This window comes from Bombus fervidus, chromosome 3 (genome assembly GCF_041682495.2).
Source record: "Bombus fervidus isolate BK054 chromosome 3, iyBomFerv1, whole genome shotgun sequence".
Lineage (NCBI taxonomy): Eukaryota > Metazoa > Arthropoda > Insecta > Hymenoptera > Apidae > Bombus > Bombus fervidus.
The window spans coordinates 15,632,153-15,656,048 of NC_091519.1; the positions used below are offsets into that span (position 1 = coordinate 15,632,153).

Sequence of the window (23,896 nt, forward strand, 5' to 3'; positions counted from 1 at the left end):
TTGTGTCTGCTGTGGAAATTCGAAGGGTTTCGCGGCCTTTGTCCCGTTCGCCAGAATTCTGGCTTTACGGGGTTTTCTTCTTGTTTATTTGCAGGCTGTGTCGAATTTGCGGAGGATGCTTCTTTGAGATTTTAATTGGTTTTCGTGTGCCCGATGTTGGGACAAATCGCGAGTTGCTTTTGAAAGTTTGGAAAATCGTGACGACGTCGGCAAAAAGCATTGAGAACATCGCAGAATTTATCGATCGCATCGTAATGGAATTTATACTTATGGATTCCAAGAATTTGATATAGTTTTAAGAGCTAATTCAACTTACTTCTAATATAACGTACGATGTGAAAATATTTGAACGAAATTCTTAAGTAACTCTATATACGTCAGGTATATCACAATAGTATTCAACTTCAACAACCACGTTTATAAAAATAATCGTGAAGATCCTCTCTTAAACTCGTTATACAAGTACCAACAGCATCTTTATCCTCTGGAAACTCTTGTTACAAATGCTTCCGATATTATCAACGCCAATTTTTATCGAAACAGCAACAACGTCACCTGTATTTTACTTATTTTGTGTCGCGTTATATCACTTTGATCTCTTATCGCATAAAATCAATTTCTAATTCTAATTCTATGGATACGTAGCATATTTAAGATCCGTACTCCTAATATCAAAGATCTAGATCATTTCAAGCCGTCGTTCGGGACAGGCTTGCAGAATTAAAAAACATCTTCCGTCAAGAACCCGATAATTTTTCGTCATAGCGACATGTCGATTTTCCGAGGGAGCGTGTTTCTTTTTACTCGCGGAAACACGACCGGTCGACGGAATAGGACCGCGATAAATTAACGCGCGTATCTGACGTGCCACGCCGTTTCCTTCTCCCTTTCGCGACCCTCCAGCTGCTCGACGACGACGATTTCGTTACACCCGAGTGCCACGGACAGCTCTCGTAAAGAGGATCGATCGCGCAAAACCTAACCCCTCCAGCTCTTTCGGTGTTTCCAACCTTCGGTAAAATGCTCGATCGATGAATAGTGTTTAACGTCGTCGATTGCCATCGATGGGATATACCTGAATATTTTCGACGTTTCAACATTTTGTCGCTTTGCATTTTTGTTCGAGTAAATTGCCAGGGGTGGTTTTGTTCAATGGTGAAATGCGCTCATTAATATCGGAGCATTGACCGAGATTTTTAATTCGGATTTCAAACGATGAATATTTTCCGATTGAAATAGAAATGAAAAACAGGGATTTTAACGTAGGCGTCGTTTAACTTTGGTGCCGAAAGAGGAGAAAATTTAGAAATCGATGGAGAAATGTATCTTGGGGCAAGTTATTCCGAATGATTTCAATGACTGCTTTTTGTTTACTAATTTGCGATATGATTCGTAATTTAAGCATTTCGAATTGTGACTTATAATTGGACGAGGAATTTTCGTTTATTTATAGGGAGGTTACAAAGGAATATAAAACGTTGAAAATGTTGCGCTACTTGTTATAAAATTTTTTAACGAGTTTCCTTCTACGTCTATGAAAAAACAAGGTGAGTAAACACTCTCAGACTAGTCACGATTCAAACACGCTAAAATGTTCCGAACTCAATGCTAAAGATACTCGAGTTTTTTTTGACAAAACTTTTAGAAAAGTTGATCGTTCAAGAGAATTGTAGATATAAAACGGAGAAATACGGAGATTAAGTTTCTTACATCTTCTTACATATATTTGGCTCGTATAAATTTCAGTTAATCAAGTATGTGGTGCACTTTGTTCGAGGGTGGAGGGCATATTTAATTTAACTGGTCTTGGAAATTTCACGAGCACAAGGTACAAGAGTACAGAGTATGAGAACAATCTAATTTTACTCCATACTCGTCAGACAAATTCTTAGTTGCTCTTTGTTACTTGCACGCTAAACGGTACATTAAATCTACGCGACCCAGTTCCCTCCGCTCTTTTATTCAGAAAGCGTGACTCCGTTCTCAAAAATCGTGACTCTGAGTCAGCATCGTGTGACACACCAAAAATTTGGGAAATAGGAATCTTGCCAGCCAGATGGTCGACGCTTGACGTATCCACTTGCTCGTGCATTAACCTGTAATCGCTAACCAAACGATGTCTAACGCAAAGGTAGAACAGGTTAGATCCCATGGAAAATTTCATCACAAATATCACAAGAAAATTCAACATGCCCGACTCGTATCAGTTTGCTCGCGTTTTTCTCAGAACCTCTAGACAACGTTAAGTGCCACGTCGATTAAATTCTCGTTACTATTTCCACTACGAGTTGCAACTAATAAATTCTCTCGTATAACAATAACAAGCTTGGTAATAAAACAAAGGGAATCCTACGAGTCAAATTTATAGCCCGCCACTCGAACGATCTACGCTGCAAACAAATACGCAAAATACGATAATAACAATCGTAAGATCGAATACGCGAAGCTGACACGTATAAACAATTTCGTGACGAAGTGTGTGTTTAATTCGTAAAATTCCACAAACGTTAGCAGACTTTCGCGACTAACTGTACTTCCAAATAACATCGAATCTTTCTTTTTCCTTCGACGAATATAAATATTCGCTGTGTGCCACCTCGCACGCGTCCACAGCCTCGATAATTATTACCCGATGGCTGTGTTCCTTTCACGAAAGTCTCTCTTCCCACGCGTACTATACGACGCTCCCCGTTATTTGCATATCTCCGCGTGACACGGTCGAGACAGAACAGACAGAAGAGAAATTGCGGGGACGAGGAAGAGAAAGAGAGTCGCAACCCGATAAAGGGGGTGGAGAACGCGTCGCGCCGGGGTTGCTGAAGAGCGGAGCCACAGAGATGGAGGAAGAATCGCGACCGCTTTAAAGTAAGATTTTTTCGAGCAATGCTTTCGAGCCTACCGCTTTGAGAAAAGAGTGGCCGTGGGTTTAATTAACTCGGCATTCTTCAGCCGCTGGGGGATGGACCAAGTTGAGGAAGCTCGGTGTACAGGGTGGGGGATAGACTTTTTCAAAATAATTACGCGACGATTCTGCCTGAAGAGACAGAGAGAGAGAGAGAAAGAGAGGACGCGCCTCGTCTGTTCTTTTGTCGATCGATTTGAAGAATTGCGACGCCATCGCAGCGACGGAGGAGACTGTATGGTGTTTCCGAGACATTAGGGCGTGTCGAGAAATGTTGCGTGTTTTGGAAGCTTCGTATGTTAGGATGAAATGGAAAGATGTAGGAACGGAACGTTTATTAACGTAATTTACATGGAAATATTTTTCAGAAGAGATGTAAGTATCGTTTATCTTAGTAGATAGGTTATTCATAATAATAGCCAGTATAGCGGCATCGTATTATGGTTATATTCTGGACATAGACTGGCCAGAAACCTTCATATTGAATTTCCACGAATTTTTTGTATAAATTGCTTAGATATTATAAATATAAGTTACGATCAAAAATTTCTACACGGAATTTATGCAAATTATTTACGGGACTTTGTACGAAATTTTATACGAATCGTTCAATGCTGAATGCCGAATCCTATTAATTACTACTTTCATCGATCACTGTACAGTTTATTCAAACACGTGGAGTGTTTTGAAACTCGTACAAAGTATAAGCCAACACTCCTAATAGACAGCACAGAATTCGTGGAATACTTATCCTATATCTCGGTTTTACTCGAAAACTTGCCTAAACATTTCTCAGGAACTATCAATAACGACGCACCACTCCACCCTTAAGTATTCTCGTCTTTAAGGGTGCGCAATAACGCGCGTTCCTACTTTTACAGGCTTCTCTAACCCTTCACGCTTCTTCAGTAAAATGTATTCTTTCAAGCAGTCCAAGCATCCGCTACTTAAATAACCGAGATAATCGATATTCTACGAATTATTCTAGTTGCAAAAAATACTTGTCCATTAACCACAGACGGAATTTCATATTCACGCAAATTGAATAACAGCAAAGAAATTTTTCAATAAAGATTCGATAATAATCCAAAAGGGAAGGAAAGAAGAGGATGGTTAGGGGCGATGAAAGACGCGTTGCGAACATTTCGAAGGGAGCGAAGGAGAAAATTTCCAGGTTTTGATCCACGTTGAGACGCGACTTTGATTCTCTTCGACTGGGATAAAAGGGTTCTTATCGAAGGACGGACACGAGTGGTGTCGTTACTCCCTTTTCACAGTAAGCTTCGCCACCCCCGTCCTGCCCGTGGAATTTTATTTGAAAGGGGTTCATCGGTAGCTACCATTTCCACTACGGTGGAACTTCTTCGCGAATACGTATTTGCTAATCTTGAAGGAACTTTTGAAAAAATTGCATTATTGGGAAATGTCGTGTTATCATCGGTGTTAGGGGCGTTTAACGAACCTTCGTTTGGATTAGCTATTACTGTTATACAACAACGTTAGTTTTGGATATATATAATTTGGGTCGAAACTTTCATAGGAAATTTGTTTCTGTAACTCTTACCGGGCCATTCACTTTTTGACTGGCCGGCCGTGTTCCAATTTTGTTCGTCGTAACGCGGCGTTCCGCGTGGATATTTGTCCGTTTTCGTTGCGTCGATCGATCTGACGCTTTTTTAACGAGCGCTTCGAACGAAACGGTAACGAAAAAAAACAAGACAGCAATAGCGGGAAGGAGAGTAGGAGAGAAAGGTAAAAAAAAAAAAAAAGACAGAGCAAATTAATACGTTTGATACGGGCTATTTCACTTCCGATTGCGCGAACGCTGATTGATTTAAAACGATCTTGCCGTGGGCCCGCGTTCCTACGCTCGTCATCGCGCGCTGTACACCCAATTCGATTTAATTACGCGGAAACGCGTTTCCATTGGAGAAACGGATGGAAGAGTTCGACTTTCGTTGCGTTCTTGTTCCTAGCGAAAATGTTACCTGTCGTATCGCAACGCTGTAAACCCGAGTACTGTATTTCTGATAGACAGAAAGCAAGAAAAAGACGAGGATATTGCGAATTCGCGAAAACAATTGCAATCTGTCTCTTTTTTTAATTGGATACATTTTTCACTGAAAGTTTTAAACGCGTTCGTTGAAGATATTCTTCGTTGATATTGTTTCGTCGATCTCTGGGAATAACTTTTTGGAAACGTAGATTTGTAATGGACAGACACGATATGGTTTCTATTTTCTTGCGAATATTTTAGTCGCTAAGATAAATTTGTAATCGAAATCTACTAAAGTTTAATATTCCTCGTCGATACTTTTCGATAAGGAAAAAGCAGAGTAGAAGGTACGGACATGCAACGAATAGAACAGTTTCTTTTTCCTTACGAACACTCTGATAGTTTAGGAGAAACGTAGATTCATTAAAATAATTTGCTAAGCCTCCAGTAATTATGTCATCCATTAATGCCGGTAATTAGCATTTAAGGAACCGGAATCTCCGGTTCGGTCTTAATATATTAATATATACAAATGTCGAAGACAAACAACTTGGACAAACTCTTGCTAAACGCTTATCTATTTCCATTTCCATAACACGAATTTACGCAAACAATCGGGAGAAAAGGCGGAGAGGACGATAAAGCGCAGCAGGGACGAGTGAAAATCATAATTTAGACGAGAATGAAGGGGAAAAAGAAAATTGGGGAATGGGTGAACTAGACAGAAAGTGAGATGGATCGTTTTGCTCGGTGAGGCCGCAAGAAACGCCTTGAAAAGCTCCGGCAGTGCCAGTGCTGGTAGTTAGACTTTCAAATGAGAAGGGATTTAGCGTTAACAAAGAAGTAGAAACAAACGAGGGAATATATCGTGGCTGGTTGACTACAGGAACAACTAGGAAAAGGGTTGACGGCTCTCTTAACTCTTGATAACAATTATCGTTGCATACTCGAAAGGAAGCCGGTTGAAGTGCCAGCCAAATATAGATCAGGATTTAACGAGAGATTTTTCACGTAAAATTTGCGATCCTTAGTGGAAAACGTACGTATAACGTGGCTACTTGAAGTTAATCGGAAGAAATTGAGGCAGATAGTGGAAAGTCATTGTATGTCGTATACATAAAAAAAAAAAAAAAAGAAAATGATTTCAAATTTATTATAAATTTCACATACGATTAGAAGCAACATTTTCGATGTTCGAACTATCGACGATCAAAGTATTTCGATATTACCAGTTACGTAGTAAATCATTCTGCAAGAGGACCCGGATATCTTTATTCAGATTCGTCATTAATATTTAAGAGAAACAAGGTTTTCGAACGAACGAGGAAAAAGTGAAAGAATTAACGTATTATCAAGACATGTAAATAAAGCGAAATCCAAAGGAGCGAGGCAAAGTAGAAAGAGACGGTGACTGGACAGACAGACTTGGCTGGCCATAGTGAAAGATGGTCGAGTAATTCGACGCGTCAGACGTTGCCAGACGAACGTTCTAACATCACGGAGATCCAGAGATGATCCCAAGGGATGAATAGAAACGATCCTGTTTACTCTTTCCCTGGTTCAACGCTGCAGGCAACACAACGCAGATATTTACAAGAAGAAGTTTTATCCACCGAGTTTCTTCCTTTTTCTTGCTTTCTTTCTTCCTCTCTTTCTTTCTTTCGTTTGATTTTTCTGTGCTCGTGATTCAGTGAATGATCATTCGGATTTACGTTCCTCTCTTCCTTTCCACTTCTTTCTCACGTTTTTGTTTTCTTTCCAACAACGCGAAAGAAATTCTCCACCCTCTTGTTTCTTCGCTCGAGAATTTCTTTCGCGTTGTTTTTGAACGATCGCTTGCGAAATCCACGCTTGAATAAAGCTCATCCCGACAATGGATATCTCTGCAAGTTTCAAGGAATCGATATCATTCCAACACCGAGTTTTCTATCGTAGAATCGTGGAAACTTGGTCTTTTCAGGTCTTTCACGGTTCGATCGGCAAAGCTAAGCTTAATTAACCCTTAGGATACTCGACATTGCTCCAATCTTTCGACAACTTTATCGAATCTCGTCTCTTCGAATTCGTAATCTGCGAATCGTAATTGTCCGAAGAAGTTGCACGGTTTTCTCCGATTTCGAGAAACTTTCGAAGAAAGAATGGTATTGGAATCTCGATTTTTATGTCGCTGTCAACTGATTCTCAAAAAAATAATTGTCTGTCTCGTTACAGTACCAAAATGATATCTCAGAATGTTTTCTATACCATATGGACGTCAAAATTTTACACGATAAGTTTCCAGATATCTTCATGATCTACAGATTTATTCTTCTCTAATACGATTAATGAGAAAATTTAGCGAGATATTACCTCGTCGAATTAAAATTGTGGGAGAGACGGTGTCGCATGCACCGTCTCTAATGGAATCAAATTTTTCCTACGAGACTCTGTTCTCGAGAAAATCGATTTCGAATATTCTCCTCGAGCGGTTACAGGCGAGGATTGTTTTAACGCTCGAAGAACCGACGACTCGAGAGTAGTTACTCGAGAATAACGACTCTCGTTTCACCATCAAAGCGTCCGTCATTTCCTATGTAGAATTGTTTAGGCTCTGTACGAAGTTCAGCGCCGATTCTCAGCGACCAGGACGATTTGCCACTTCAAAGAGATCCTGTATCATTGAACCGAGTAAAGTAATTGGACGAGCCAAAGTTCGCGCGAATCGAGCCGCGTGTCGCTAAAATTTTCGCCAACGAAAAAGTTTCTTCGTGGTTGTACCTACACTTGACGAGTTTAGCTCGGCGAAGAGTTTCTCGAATTTTTCTATCGCAGTCTGCCCTTCTTTCATCCAGCAAGAAACGCTTTCGATTTTTAAGAAAAGCGATTCTTCGTATCTCGTATTTTCTACAACTAGATTTTTCCATATTCCCGTGAAAATCGAAAGAATTTGAAGTAAGAGGAAAACACGATTAGGTTAAAATTCTCATATTTATTCGTCGAAACGTAAAATCCTACTACGTTCGTCGTCTGTTCTCGCGCGAAAAATCAACGCGATTTTCACGATACACGCGGGAAAGCATGCAAATCGTTGGGTTTGAACGTAGCTAGAGCGCCAGCCTCGTAGGAAATTGACTCGTGACTAACGAACCGAGAAGACTCGCCGAGTTCCGACAAAATGGCCTCCACGCGCAACCAAACGCTCCCTCCTCCCACTTGATACCTGTTTCTGTCGATTAGAGCCTTCGAACTGCAGGCTGCACGTGACGTCCGCTCGTAAAAACCGCGTAACGAAATGAAAATCTGCGTTTATTCGTTGCAGACGATGCTACCCGTCTCGATACTGTGAAATTCACCAAAGAACATGACGTTCGTTAGAAGCAATTTGCGAATAGCACGCGATTATTTTCCTGCTCGTTACCGATAGCCCCGAGATCCTGACAGCTTAAAAGATTTGCCGAAATAAGCCAAATTCGTTAAAAAAAAAAATCTATCAAGCTTCTTAATCGTCGTATTATGTCTTTGCACTCTGAATTTTATTTCAATTTCGTTACCAGCAGTTGCCAACGCTGTGTTTTATTTGAAATTTACTTTAACTAAAAAATAAGACAATTTAAATAAATAAAGGAAGAGACTTAAATACCAGTTTTATTCACACTATTGTTGTATTTTGTAATTTTTAAGTGTACGATATATTTTGGAACAATTTCCAGGATACAATCCTGGTTTTCTTTCGCACGTCTCACAAAAATAAGGTGAGACTGAATGAACGTCGAGTGGAACTTCTGAGATAAAAACTGATGTCGAGTCAGATACAATTTTTAACAAGACTCGAATTCTACATCTCAATTCGTCGATATTGATCATGATCAAATTAAAAAGAAAAAAGTAACGGAAAGAGTTGTTAAAAAAGAATCGAGAATACGTGCAATTCTACTACGCTACACTCGATAAATCCAAACGGAGCAAAGAATAATATATATTTACTCACCTCGGAGGATCTGGTAGAGGAAGACCTTGATATGGTCGGGACTGAGATGCTGAGGGCTGACGATGATCTTGTGCAGGTCGCTCTGAAGCAGCTCAGTGATCACGTATCTGTGCGGATGCTCGTTAAGGAATTTATGAACAATCATCGAATCTTAACTGAAATTAAACCGTATCGAAGGAACGAGCCGCACGATTACCACGGCTGATTCTCTCGCAGCGTCATTTACACGATCCTCTACGACTCGCGATAAAACCTTACCAACGAATATTAACTCTCTATATGCTGGTCGCTCGATAAAACCAGCTCGATCTATCAAGCTAATCGCGTGAGTACACGCGCGGGAATCAATTTGAACGACTCGTTCCGGACCGCTCCCTTTCTCGTTTCCTTTTCGTTTTTCCTTCTTCTTGGAATCTAGGGTATCCTCGTTGCGCACTTGTTACAGCAACATGAGCTGATAATAGTGCGAAGTGGAATGTAAGAAAATTAGAGTTACGACTGGATTATATAGGTGGATCATTAGGAAACGGATTGCTCTGAAATTACGAACAGATAGACGAGGATAAGACAAAGATAGTGGAAGAGTTGAATTATTACAAATTGCCGCTATCAAATTCATAGGCTATTTCATTAAAATTTATCTGCGTGATTTGAAAGTTTACTTGCCAATTGTGAAAGTTTAATAGCGTAAATTGGAAGGTAGGAAAATTAAAGCTGGATCATCGTAACAGGTGGATTATCGTAAATTGTATTTTTATATAACCAGTGAGTAAGTTACGTTGTATAACGTTACTTATAGAAAATAGCGTGAAATCTGTTAACACGTAGATCGAATCTACGCTAAAGAAGACATCCGTATCTTTCGCTCACGATCATCAAGAAATTATTTCTTACATTTTAGTAATTACAAAATTTCCCGATAGGCATTCTGTTTTAATCGTCCTTAAAAAATTTCAACAACTCTTGCGAAACCTTCTGTTCCGAGTAATTTACCATTTTTAACGATAAATCTTTCAAAATGCAAATAAGAAAGGAAACAAGAAAACAAGAAGTAATCTTTATTGGAAAAATAAAATGGTAACAGCGTCGATCGGAACGTCTGCTACGACGAAAACCTTGGCAATCAGGTAGTTCTCGTTCCTGATCCGTCGGCTTAATGGATTCCTTCGTCGGCCTCGAACAAGTTAATCCGTCGAAATGAAGGGAAAAAAGGAGGGGAATGGCGCACAAGGGGAGAAAAGAAGCGGAATAGAAAAGAAAAAGAGAGAGAGAGAGAGAGAGAGAGAAGAATCGAGCCCGATGACGTCGAGCCGTGACGAAAGTAGCTGGCCTTAATAAACCTGCCGGGGTAATTTACAGCGCTTGGCCCCGGCTCCACGGGGTGAAACTTCTTCAGAAAGTTAAGCCGCCACCGTTCGCGGACAATGGCGAACGGAAACTCGCGTTACCAGAAGTATCCACTTTTGTTAATGGAACTGTGGATAAAAGTGACCCATCGCGTTTCCTTCGTTAAACGTTTGCTTCGATTAACCGTGTTTGTACGTTTTGAAAGGGGATTCCGTTTTTATATCGCGTCTCGAAGATGACAGGAAGGGAGATGGACGTTTCTAGGAGCGTAAGGAAAGTTGGTTCGTTGTCGTTTGAAGTTGCGAGATCGCGATCGAGTCGATAATTTAAAGCCTGGAACATCGTTCTCTCTTTGACACGTTCGTCGCCCAGCGTCATTCGGTTAAGTTTCCAAATTCGACCGCCGGTACGCAGAACGTAAATAGAACGAATTCATCGTTTATCGCCTTCGATTCATTGTAAAGAAAAGATTATTTGTTTCCGAAATGGAGGAAGCGATAAGCTATCCGGCTAGAGTATTCCGAGGGATCTCATGGCAGATATCTCAGATCTTTCATTTAGTCGAGAAGCAAAATATTCAGTAAACAGCGTGAAAATATATTTGAAAATGAAATAGCGATGACGGAGTCTATAACTATTTTTCGAAGTACCCAAACGTGTTTGGAATGTTTTAACGAATACCATACGATATAGAATAATGTAATATATTATCCAGAATATAAATTAATAAAAAGTATGGTATAATGTATTTTTAATATTTTTATGTTGTATATCCTATATATAATATCGTATATTTAATTAACTCGAACAAAAAGAGCGTCACCATCTGTTGGTAACGGGGCCACCACGGAAATATACCCGTCGCATAGATATGTGCGATGTGGCGACGAACGTGTTAAACCTTTCCTTAATCCCCTCGTACGAAAAATGAAAAATGCACGCAAAGAAGTTTTTACAGACATCAAACGTATGGTCAATTTTTTATACCGAACAACTCGCTCCCGATAGGACATTAAACGCATACGAATAACGAAACGGAGCAAATTCACAATCGAACAAAGAACGACAAAAATTTCCATTTCACGCTCTTCGAAATTCGTTTCACAGTCATTTTCGACGACTCTCCGAAAATTCGTTACAGACCCTCCCTTAGAAAAACCTTCCAGCTCCTTAAATTTAGGCCACGCGAAATCCTACGTTGAAAATGAATCAAAACTAAGCGGATTAATCCGAATCACACCGTTCGCGAGAAAAAATCCGGAATCTCGGCATATCGACGAAAAACACAGAGCCTGTAAAGTTGGCCAATTACCAGGGTTACGATAATCACAAGCACCCCCTTGTTCGCAAGAAACTTATCGACCCCCTGCCGTAACTTCGCTGCACGGTAATTTCACGATGGAAGGAGAAAGAACAGGCTCCTCGATCGACAAGCCATGCCACGAAGAAAGGGTAGAGCCAAGAAAGAGGGCAAGCGGAGGCAATAAAAAGTACTCGAAAAGTTTTTACGCGATCCGAACGATGGTCGAACGTTCGGCTACGCCGGAAGTAAATGGGGTGGCTGTATCGAACCGTGCCATCATGCACGCGCCTCTTCCTCCGCTTCCGCTGTAAATCGGAACTTTCCGACCACAGCATTTACGAACGTTCGATTTCATCTTTTTCACGTTGATGTTCCTTTTTTGTTTCGTCCGATGTGTCGTTCCTACGTCGAGGATATTATAATTTTGCACGTACATGTATACGTGTACGTATGAAAGTAACGAGCATTTTTATTCGACTTTGTATCGTTGACAAGATCGATAGATTTGATATTTCGTTAAAAGCTACGGTAGATTGTTCCGTAATTGTCTATCTTTCGTAAAAGGCAATTGAAGTTGTTTGGTCGAATAGCGCACGTTTGCATGGTATATTTCCGCTTTGAGAAGAAAAAGACGAAGAAAGAATTAAATTAACCTAACAGAAAGGTACACGAATAAATGTGACTGTGTAGTAATAGCTATCTTATGGATTATTTATCTATTCCTCTTTTCTACGCTATCTCGTACGATTTTATAATGGGTGACATTATTCTACCATTAATGTTAACGCGATTCGTTTCCAGCTAACTCCTCGTTCTCCCGTATGAAATATTAAAATCTCTTTCACATGTAGGATATTCTAATCGAAAGACAAACGTGTCCTCGGATTTCTTCCGCTATTCCCATTCGAGAAGCCAATTATTTCATTCGATCCATCTATCGAAAGAACGAAGACAACGAGGCAAAATATACGATAAAATACGAAACACGAGCGATTAAATATCATTTACATTTCCTCGTTTCCGAAACCTTGGAAATGCTCCAGAACTCTCGCATTTCCATCAAAATACTCCATCGCAAGAACCATCTCACTCGCCGTATTCCCCATCAGCCTTCCTCGTACGAGAACGTAATTCATCTTCGATCGGAACGCGCGTCCTTCGAAATTTCGTTTTTATCCAGCACAACGAGCACATAGTCAAAGTGAAAGAGAGAAAGAGAGAAGGTTGGAGGAGAATGAAATAGTATAATGGCGGAATGAGGTCGACTGGTAGGTTGGAATGCAGGTAGAGGCTGGCTGCGAACGTGGTGTGGTATGCAAGTCGACTGGTCCGGCTGGCTTCGGACTGAAACACCTAAGCGCACACAGCCTTTGCCGACGTTCCACGCTTTCGTGCTGTGTCTCTTCTGAAATACGATCGATGGACCACTTCGTACGCGATATTTCCAAGTAGCAGACGCGTCCACGGGATGCACACGATCATGGGAGGCTGGATATTTTCGCGAGAAACGAATGGTGTACGAGGCCGCGCCGCGAGTTAAGAACCTATCGCGGTAACCTGTTTCGAGATCCTCTAAGATTGATCGATCGATTTGACGGCTGGTGAGAATCCGTGCAGCGATTCTGCCCAAGAGAAACTGGAACTGGCGGCATGTGATTCTTCCTCGTCAGCCATAATCCAAACCTGACCAAATTTCTTCCGATTGTGAGAAAATAAAGGATGATTTATCAGTGGAAAGGTTGACATATAGCGAATTGGACAAGTAGATTGCTGCCCGATAAGAAAACTGTATTGTATCGTTATACAGCGACGATATTAGATCGTGTAGAAAGTTCGTTCTTTGTAAGGTCCGTTTCATCAACGATGTTCGTATCGTTTCATTAATTAATTAAATTATTCACCTCGTAACTTTAAAGCTTCTGCTCTTACGTTAATAAAATTCTGTATTTAACGCGTGATACACGCGTTTCTTCTTTAAATCATTTAACAATTACTTATGAAGAAAGTTGTTCGTCTGAGTGTAACATTTTGTGTTATCACAACGTTCTTTGGTATTTATAGTACGATAAATATTCCAATATTCTGTCTGACAGTAGGTACCAACCAAGTGTACCGACCATAGAAGCCGAGAATTTGAAAACAAATAAGTTAAAATTATCTTAAAAAGTCTTTCATTAAAAATCCATAAAACTAAGAGGATTGCTAATGCCTATCGAATTGATAACAATTAATGGAAGAAAGATACCCGATAACCACGGACCAATTACCTCTCGCGCTTGAATTTTGACACAGATGATAAAGGATTCTTCGACGTAACGAGAGAGACACTTCTCGCTCGAACACTTTTACCAACAACGCGATACTTGGCATACGACAACTGCGTCAAACGCGTTTACGAGTTTGTTGCTTAAAAAAAAAAAAGAAAAGAAAAAAGTAAAAGAGAAAAGAGGTGAAAATAAACTGCACGATCCTTCACGTTCGACGGTTTTCACTCCGACTCCATCGGCCGACGAACGTCGATGAAGAGAAAAACGATAGAACGCGTTGACTCTCGCTAATCGCGCGCCAGATCTACTTCAAGCCAATTACGAAATATGCTTTTTCCGTTTTTCAAACAATTCTCGCTATTTCGGCTACCTCTGCGAATTTTCCGACACTTGTTGTTTTAAAATCGAAAGCGAAAAAGTTTTCTTGCTAGTCCAACGAACCGAGTATCACTACGGAACTAACCTGGAAGACGTTTCAAGGCGTGAAACGACGAATAAAAATCATTATGCCGCATACGTGACAGTGAAAATCCATGGAGACGAAACAGAATTCCGGCGAGCTTCGATCGATCGCAGCCGAAGGGCTGCGGATGCTTTCAGCGTATTATTTAGAATTCGCGCCGAGATTTAATCGCGTTTGCGGCTCCATCGCGATTTCCCGGTTCGCTTTTCACCGACGCCGTGTCGATCGAGTGCCATCGAAACACTTTTAACCGCGTCGCCATCAATCCTCCACGAACGATCCGAAATAAAAAAAAAAAAAAAAGACGCGTAAAAAACAATCGTCAGCTTTCTCTTGACAATCAGTCGGGTCTCGATAAGCTTAACAATCTGCTCGATGAATCTCGATTACCAATAAATTACACGCGTGAAACGCGTTCGAAACGACGAGTCGATGTTGGAATTCTTTCGAATACAGTATCTAGGAAGGGAACAGCTAAGAATTCATTTAAACGTTTCTATCGTAATAGAAAAAATTATTATATATACATATATATGACAAAGTGCACAAGAAAAACGATAAGTTTAAACGAATGAATTAATACAACTTTATATGCAAATGAGACTGAGTTTCTGTATCTTCTTAAGAGTACTAAACGTTTCTAAAACCTTTATGAATACATTTTATGAAAGTAAAATTGGTTCTTGTAACCTTAGTTTTAATCTTAATTGTATTAAATAAAGATGAGTATTCTTTTTCTTTTTCACTCAGAGAAAGTACCAAGAAGAACAGCAGGGTTAAATTACATTCCAAATACTTTCACTGAAAAGATCTTCTTATTATTCAACAATTCTCACGTTAAGTTCTACGTGTACACACAGATAGGAGGAATTAAAAAAGGAGGAAAAATTCGTTGAACGAGCAAAGGCTGATACGTTAGTCGTTGGATTTACGATCGTTTAATATTCAACTGGTTCTCGTGAATCGCGAAAAGGAATTAACGCGTGATTATCGATGTAAAGGGTGAAGCGCTTATCGTCCGCTATAATAGAGTTTGCTTTAACGCGTTTAATAAAGCGATTCACCTGGCAATCATCCCCTGGAAGAAACGCCCACGTAACAAATTGTTGAAACGGGACCGAAGTAAAAGGCCAACAATAATCGATCGCTTTGATCGATGGGTTTTAAAGTTTTAACACGTTCGACGGATATCTCAGTGAAAGGTCGAGTCTCTGTTTGGTCTCGAGCATTTAAGAAGCAAGTTTTCGCGGTACTGCTGTATATATATGGCTAGTTGATCCGGATAAAAAGATTCCATTGTTCCAGTGGAAGTAACGAATTGCACTTTCGCTGCGATTGGTTGTGCGATCGACAGTGTCTAATGGGTGACACGCGTCGTTCGATACGTGGAATTCTTGCGCCGTTGACGAAGCGACTGTGGAACAGCGTAGTCCGATTTCGTTTGAGAAAGTTATCAAACTTTAGAAAGCTGTGAAATTAAGAACTATTAAGAACGAGGAATTATTTATGCTGTCGTCGTCGAAGGATAAATAATATCGAGTATACTGGCTCGCAACTGGACTCAAGTAACGCTATTCGCGTGCAACGAGAGATCGCAGAAGTGGCAAAAACATTAACGAAGACTATAAACTACGATACCCTTAGTTCGTAAATATCAACTTTTATCGAATAAACTTTACACATAAACTGGCTGATTCCCTGGACCACCATAGTAATTTCAACTTTCAACCATTTAAAAGCTTCGCCAACACCGTTGCGAACTCTCTTTGAAACTCCTAAATTCCATCATTATGTAACAACTTGTTAATCAAGCATGTATATATTTAAAGTACGATGACTACAGAAAGTATTGGCATACATCTTTGTTTATTCATCAAACGATCTTTTGTCAACTTTTACGCTTCATTTCCGTAGCATGAAAATTTTGTATTACTACCAAACTACTACCAAACGATTAATTTGATATACTTGGGTCTGCGTAGATGTTAGAATAAATACAATTGCGTGGCGATACTTTTTGTAGCCACTGTAGCTATCTATAAACGATGACCCATGACCAAGCGTAATTTCGTTTGACGAGTATCGATAGACGTCAAAGGATGATCATTCGCGTTATTCTAATAACATAAGGGGAGAGGGAAGGAGAAAGACCCTTCTAGTTAATCGATTAACTAGCACGAACCTAACGCGGTTAGCGGCGTTGTCGAATTAGCATAGATTATCAATATTACGGGAATAGACAAATATTTGCGTTATCCGGAGATCACGCTACGAGATAGCGCAATTATTTGGGGCAATAACACGGTTCACCGCGTACCTCTATCCCACACGTTTAATGTCTGCTCTTATTTTGAAATATGAAAAATATTGGAAAATTTAGGACAGATATGAAAGTTTCTGGCGATAGATGTTTTAAAAATCTTTTTTCTATGAAACGTGTTAAACGTATAAAACGCGTTATACACGTTTTCCTTTTTCCATTTCATCAATATGTAATCCTCTTTTGATACTCTTTTCCTCCCACGTTCAATGTTCACATAACACCATTAAAAACAGTATATCTTTCTTCATATAGCAGAACTTTCAATACTCTCTGATAATCGTGAATTAAATTCCATTTCCTTCTCCGCCTTTATTCCATTTCCTCCTCCGCTTTCACCTTCCTCTTTTTGCATATTTTTCAATGGAACGAATTTCTCTGAATGACGTTGCCTAAACTAACACACTCGCGTTCCCAATTCTTTCATAGACCTTTGATTTCGCAACTTTCAATCGCCGTTCACCTTTTCCCACGTTCATCCATCCCCTATCTAACCGCTGCAGCTGCATTTTTTTGGTTTTCATCGCCGCGCACAGCCTTTCATCTTCGCGACAAATAAAGCTTATCGAAAAACCGCAATATTTTTGCTTTCGTACGTTTAACTCGCGCAATTTCACTCTTGCGAGGGTCGATTCAACCCTCGAACCTTTTACCAGGCGCCTGTTCCTCGGCATTAATTTTCACTCGACTGTCGTTTGAAATCATCGTCGTTTCGACCCTTTGATCAACGTTGCTACGTTCGAAAGAGCGAGCAAGAACAGCCGATCTCCGGTGATTCGTACCTCGTTACTTTTGATCTCGCATTAAAATCGAGCAAAAGTTAACAGATTCGTTATCCTATCTCGCGCGTCTTCTTCAAACGACACCAAACATCGCAGACACCTTTTCCCCTTCCCCTTTATCTTTGTCCCCATCAAAAGTTGATTTTGCACCATCTTTTTTTCCTTTCATCCTCCAAACGATTGCAACTTGCGTGTTCGGCGAGTTAAAGGAGAGCGGCGAATCGAAAGGCGGAAACTTCTCAAAGATCCAACCGTAAAGAGCAAACGCCCTGCAACGATCAAACGTTTGGCAAAATATTCGAAAAACTCTTTCTCTGTCCGTCGTTTCTACCTTTTGATATCGGAACTTCGCGCAACACTTTTCAACGAACTCTTAAAATCGGAGAAACCTGTTCGTAGAGTGAATATGAGGAAGGAGGCATAGTTTTCGAGGAGCGTCCTGATGTTTCTAAGTATTAATCAGAAACGGAGCGAAGTCGAAGGGATTTTCCAAGGGATTAACGAGACGTTGGATGGAAGGGCGGGCTTTGAACAGCGTTTTACTCTCGGTGAGAACCCTTTGACGAGCTGACCTTTTCAGAGCCGACGCACCCTCGGTGGTTGATCCCTTAACTCGGAACCGCGGCGATTCTGCCGTGTTTCGCGCGATTTCCTTTTACGAACGCGCGTGCCGATCCCTGGCCAGGAATTCGCTCGATGAAATCTCGAATTCCGTGTGTGCTCAATGGAAATGCGAATCACCGTTTCCATTAGTCCGATGCTCGAGTTTGATGGGATAATGAATGGGGCCGAGGAATTCCATATAGCTTCCTCTTTTTAATCGACAGCTGTAATTTTGATTATTTAAAAGGTTTGTAGGGAGAATCGAAAGAAGGAGCCCCGTTGTAAAGTTCTTGGACATTTTCCTACTGAATTCGGGTGGCAAACATTTTTTCAAATATTTCCTTCTAATTGCAAGTCGTAATTGCTATTGTCGTGTATTTTTCATAAAACCTAAACGTCTAACGAGAACGAAGAATCGGTGGAAAACTGAAAATCTTTATCGAACAGAATCGAAATCACGAGCGACGAAGGAAGAAACGTGCAGAAAACGGTAACCACTTCCTGGTTCCGTTGCTTGTCGCCAGCTATCGATCGCGGATTTCCACTTCCGCGTCGTGCGTCCGCGATTTCCCTTTTCTCTTTCAGCCGAAGAAAATGATTGCGAGGAAGGTTTGGCGGTCGCGTTGGTGCATGGCGCTCGGGGCGCAGCGATTGGTGGATCGATGCGTGTCTGCCTCCTGGTAGGCACGTCGACCGGTTCCTGGACAAAGCGACTTGCCCCTAGCATCACCCGGCGCGAAGGGAATCGAGAATCCTGCCGTTTCTCCTGTCCTCCGCCTCTCTCTTCTCCTCTCCGAGTCTTGCACCGCGATACCGGTCCGAGGAGGAAGAGAAGAACCTGGAAGAGTTCGGATTCTTCGCTCGAACTTCGCCGTCACGCTCCTTCCACCATTCTTCTGCCAGTTTTTTCGCATTTTCACGGCGGGTGTCACGTTCGCGTGACTCTGGTCGTAATCGGCGATTAGAATAGCGCGGAAGCAGCGGTAGAAATATCGTCGCTAAGTAAGACAGGTGTTCGAGGAACGTCGAGCAATCATAGAAACGTGTCATGTAAATCCGGAGGAAAACGAAACAGAATCTCGCGGCAGGAATAAGAAGCTTTAAACAGAGAATCGCGTGCCACATCGTGAAAGTGTTCCGAAAAACTTCGAAAAGAAACGACACAGATAAAAACATAGAGAAGAATGGTTTCTGGGTGAAGTTCCCGTTTGTCTCTGGTAATCTTTGCTTCGATAGTTGTTCTCGCGGTTCGAGAAAGCTTTTTAGATTAAACGCGGAACTTGTTGAAACTTGTATCGTCGACGAATTAAAAAACGATCGATAAACCGAGCGAACGTCTTTCTAAAAGCTCCAGCTAGTGTTTCTGGACGAACGTTCGGTAGGTGAATCTCGATTTTCCAAAGGATCTTCCTCGGCCGAGCGATCATCGATGTCACAGGGATGCACCTCGCGTCTCTTTGTTACACATGGCGTAGGATAACAAAGAAGAAGAAGAAGAAGAAGGAAGAGAAAAGAAGGGAAGAAGGAGGAGGAGGAGAAAAGTTAAGGACGATGATGAAGGCTTAGAGCGCGAGGTGTTCGAGCAAGGCCAATCCGGCTCGTCCGACCGGTCAACCGAGTTCGAACTCGGCTGGCAAACAACTACGGGAACCCGACGAGTCTCGGGATTCTTCTGCGGCCGATTCCTGTTGTCCCGGCGAAAAAAATACCGATCTACACGGCACGTGCAAATTCTACGCCCAGAACCTTCTCCTTACTTCGAATCGCCGATCTTTCGATTCGAGTTTCAGGATCCGACGATCGAGGATTCTATTCGCTCGACCCTCTTTGGGCATTGCGTGGGTGTTTCAAGGTTTTTCATTGAAATTTGGAGGCGTGCTGGAAGATCGATAGTACCTGGATTTTAAAATAAATAGGATTGTTTTGGATTTAACGAATGGTGAACAGAAAAAAAAAAAAAGAAAAAGAGGTGAATGAAAATTATAAAAAATATGTGGGTTTATATGAAAGTTCATAATGAAAATAAACATAATATAAATGAAATATAGGTTAGGGTGTTTAGGGGAAATACGAGAGTCTGTTCAAGGGTGCATGGTGAAAGTATAATACGAAGATGCATTTTAAGGACAGTGATGAAAATATGAAAATTTAAAGAACGGTCTACACCGGAAACACGAATATCGCAAAACGAATTTCTAACGCAAATAACATAGAAGACGCATTAATAAGAATGGAAATGCGAAACACAGAATAAATATCTTATGCGCCTTTTGATACACATTTTTAAGAACTGAAAGGGACAACACGTGATCGATTAAAACAGAAAGAGTTGACCGATTCTGCAAAAGAAAGATACAGTGGCAATCAAGTGACACAACGGCCGCGTATGGAGAAATGAAAACTCAACTAGAAATAAAAAATGGATCGTGGAATCTCGTTTCAGCAGGCGGACCAACGGTTCTTTTTATATAATAGCAGAGAAATGGAGGAACGAATAAGGCGAATAGAGGAAGAAGAGAGAAAGAGAGAAACAAAGGACGGGCTCTCGGCCCAAAAACTGCGCAAGAGCGATCGATACACGGCACGATACTCGATATATTGCGGAGAAGCTGCCGGAGAGGAAGTTACAATCGATGTTTCCGGTTCGAGGCACGTACTCGTCGAAAACACCGTTTTCCCTGTTAGAATAAAGCGAACTAGGCGTCGTTGTGCTGTCATTCGATTATTGCGATTCAATTTTTCGTCTCCGCGTTAGAATTTGAAACCTTTGAAAGCTTCGCATTTTATTTCCACGTGTTTTATTTCACGTTCCATTTTAATTATCCCTCTGACGACTAAATAGTGAAACAATATGCAAAAATTGCGCGGATGAAATATTATCGAAAGACGCGAATAAAGTAACATTGGAGAAAGAAAAAGACCTATTCGAATAAAAGATACTTTAAATTTCTAGATAGATTACGGTTTAAAGAGAAGATAAATTATTGTTATAACAATTTCAGTTTCGTCAAATGTCGTGCAATTGTGAGCTTTAAACGAAAGAAGAAAAGACGTTAAACAAGTGCTTGGCTAAACAACAAGTTTAACAAGACCAACGTGTACAATTTCGCACAATTTCCCTCCGAAGAAAGTTTGATTAAATTTCGAGTTAAAAAGCTTAAAACATTCGCGTTTAATATTCTTAAAAGTCAAACGAGGAAAGTCCACTCGGTTCACAGTTGTTCCGTTCGTTCCTTCTCTTTTTTTCTCCATTTCTCTAAGCCGCGTTTTCGAAGTACACGTTCCTTTCCCCGGTTCCCAGCAGCGTCGTTAGCAGCCACGAAATTTATTCAGAATTTTTCCCTTTCTTTTTTCATCTTGCGCGTGCGGTAGCGAATTTTCTCTCCAACCATATGGCCGAGAAATTTCAACGGTGAAAGTTCAACAAAAATTCGACTCGGCACGAATCGACGAATGACACGACGTTGTAATTTTTCAACCCTCTGGACATTTAGGGTTCGACAGATTTCCTGTCTATTTGTCACAGATGCGTAAATATTCAATGCGTAAATGCTGATAAAAGATATGACGTAGGAGATCTTTGAAACAGATCTCATTTTTCAGCCGTGTGAGGGTGACAAATATTAGGATTTTTCAACTTGGATCGCAGAATCGATCGATATCTCGATGAGTTTGGCCCCGTAAAGTTCAAGGGATCGGATGGAGGACTCGTTGGACGCGCACCTTATTAAGCCAGAATTCCCAATCGACTTTCTTCCACGGCGTCGCGTGACGTCATTCGAGGCTTTATTAAGAAGCAGCATCTCCCACGGGACTCGAAGCCTTCAGACTATACGAAGAATCCTTAAACCGTGATCCAGACGTCGTTGATTGGCCATGAATAATCGACAGTCCCTCTACAATTTCTTTTCACGTTTTCTCCCTCGAACACGCACCAAGAATACAAAAATTTCCATTTCCACTCTACAACGAGTAAAAATGTTTGTAGGTGAACGACGAAAAGAGATCGATACAGGGGTGGTTTGTTATAAAAAATTCTTTCTCTCAAATTAGAAGCTTAACTTTTTCGTAGTCCAAACAACATTTTATGTTTAACATCGATTAGTCGGTACTGGTCGATAAGCTATTTTCAATAGCTGTTTTCAAATTGCAATGCATTTTTAATACTTTCGTTACCAGTAACGTGTATATCTACGTATTGCTAATTAAATCAACGCGTAATAGAAAAAAAGAGAAAATATCTTATACGTTAAAACCGAGAATAATCGAGCTTTCTTTTTCTTTGGGTAAGTTCGTTTTCTTCTATATCTGGCATTCTTTAGAAAGCTTAAAGTAGCTTTTATACGTATATTCTTTTTCTATAAAATCATTGATTATCGAGAATCAGGGAATATGGGAAGCACGAGGTCGTTTATTTACACGCGTTTCTCTGCGGTCGTTTTATCGTTTGAGTCAGCGTTCGTGATAAAAGAGCGGAGGAGAGAGACGGATTGTCGAGGCCAATTTGATGGGACGCGTGGCCGAGCGGCGAAAAATCAACGTCCCGCGAAAAATGACCTCCATAGGGGTGAATTGAAATTTCGCGAAATAAAGGTTCGCGGTTTCCGGTCGATCATCGATGCACGCGCCACACAACACCTCGTTCAACGATTAAATCTTCGTTCTGGCATGCATATGACCAATAAACCTCGATCCATTCCTTCGCTTTGCCCTCGAATCTCATTTTTTCCCCTTCGCTGGGAAGACGATCGAACGAAAAAGGTAGAATAATTTATTCCAACGAATTTTTAAAAGGATCAAACCTGTATCACAGAGCTAGTAATAGTTCTACGTGTCATTGGTAATCCATGGAGGATCTTTCGGTCGTAGATTCGTGCGAAGGATACTTTGGTGAAGCCAAGATACTTTTATCGATATTTAAAGGCAATATAGAAGAATCGTAGTTTAATTCTTCCAAAAGTAATAAAGCGATAAAATTTTGAAACGGAGAACGATACGATAGTTCGTGACGTTATGTTTTGCGTTCATTTCAGAAGAAAAGTCTATCTCGAAGGTATAACTGTCGATAAAAATATAAAAAGGAGCGCAGAAGTTATATCCCAAGTTTTACGAAGTCTTTACATACGTGCAAAGTACCCATGGAAGATAAAACGTTGATACGAAAATATTTTACACAATGTTTCTTTTTCTACTCTTCAAATAAGCAACCTAACCCAACCGCAAAGGATAAAACAAATGAAACTACAGAAGATAAAACTACAAGAAAATTGAAACCACCGAACGTCATAGTAAAACTCTCTAACCTATCTTCAACTCCCAGCCAGAAATGTTATCCGCACGCTGGACGTTTTAAATTTCAAGCTTCAAAATTCGCCATTTAATTTCGTAAATTTAAATTTGAAATTTGACAGGCCATACAATTTCTAACTATGACCGACTATCGTTCCGACGTTATACCATCCAGAAACTGCCCTTCATCCTCGTCCCAAAAATGTATTTATAGATTCTGGTTCCTCCTTCTCGATACATATAATAGCACGGAGCAGTTACGAACAGATGTGCGTCGATGCTGCGTGGAAAATCGAATTTCTCTTGTGAAATCAGGCCAGTAACGGCCGTAATAGAAATTCATCAGCGACTGTAAATTAATTTTCCTGGCGAAACTTTGGCTGTCAGCGAGCTGCCACTGATACGCGGCCACGCTTTCGTTACGCGACCACCAGTTCGTTCTGATCATTCAGTTGTTTCCCTCTCATCCGTGGGAAAGCGTTCGTTCGGGGTCGTCGAATTAATCTTCAGGGGACGATATAACGCGATTTATCGCTGCTTCAAACGGAATAAACAGATTTATCGTCTGCTTGTTTGACACCGATCGCGTAATCAGTGTTAGGGGAAGGAAGATTTAAGAGGAAACAGCCTCTGTAACTTGACGCATCATTAAACGAA

At 40.7% G+C, this 23,896-nt stretch overlaps 1 protein-coding gene across 2 annotated transcripts in view; it reads right to left on the bottom strand.

Moving 5' to 3' along the window:
* Positions 1 to 23,896, bottom strand: part of Nmo (serine/threonine-protein kinase nemo) — a 220,560-nt gene that overhangs the window by 37,323 nt on the left and 159,341 nt on the right. For both annotated transcript variants that reach the window (XR_011799488.1, XM_072000477.1), the window contains exon 4: positions 8,866 to 8,972. Coding sequence is in view for 1 of the 2 variants with exons in the window: in XM_072000477.1 (XP_071856578.1) it covers positions 8,866 to 8,972 (107 nt within the window). In the remaining variant the exon portion in view is untranslated. The remainder of the gene's footprint in view (positions 1 to 8,865; positions 8,973 to 23,896) is intronic.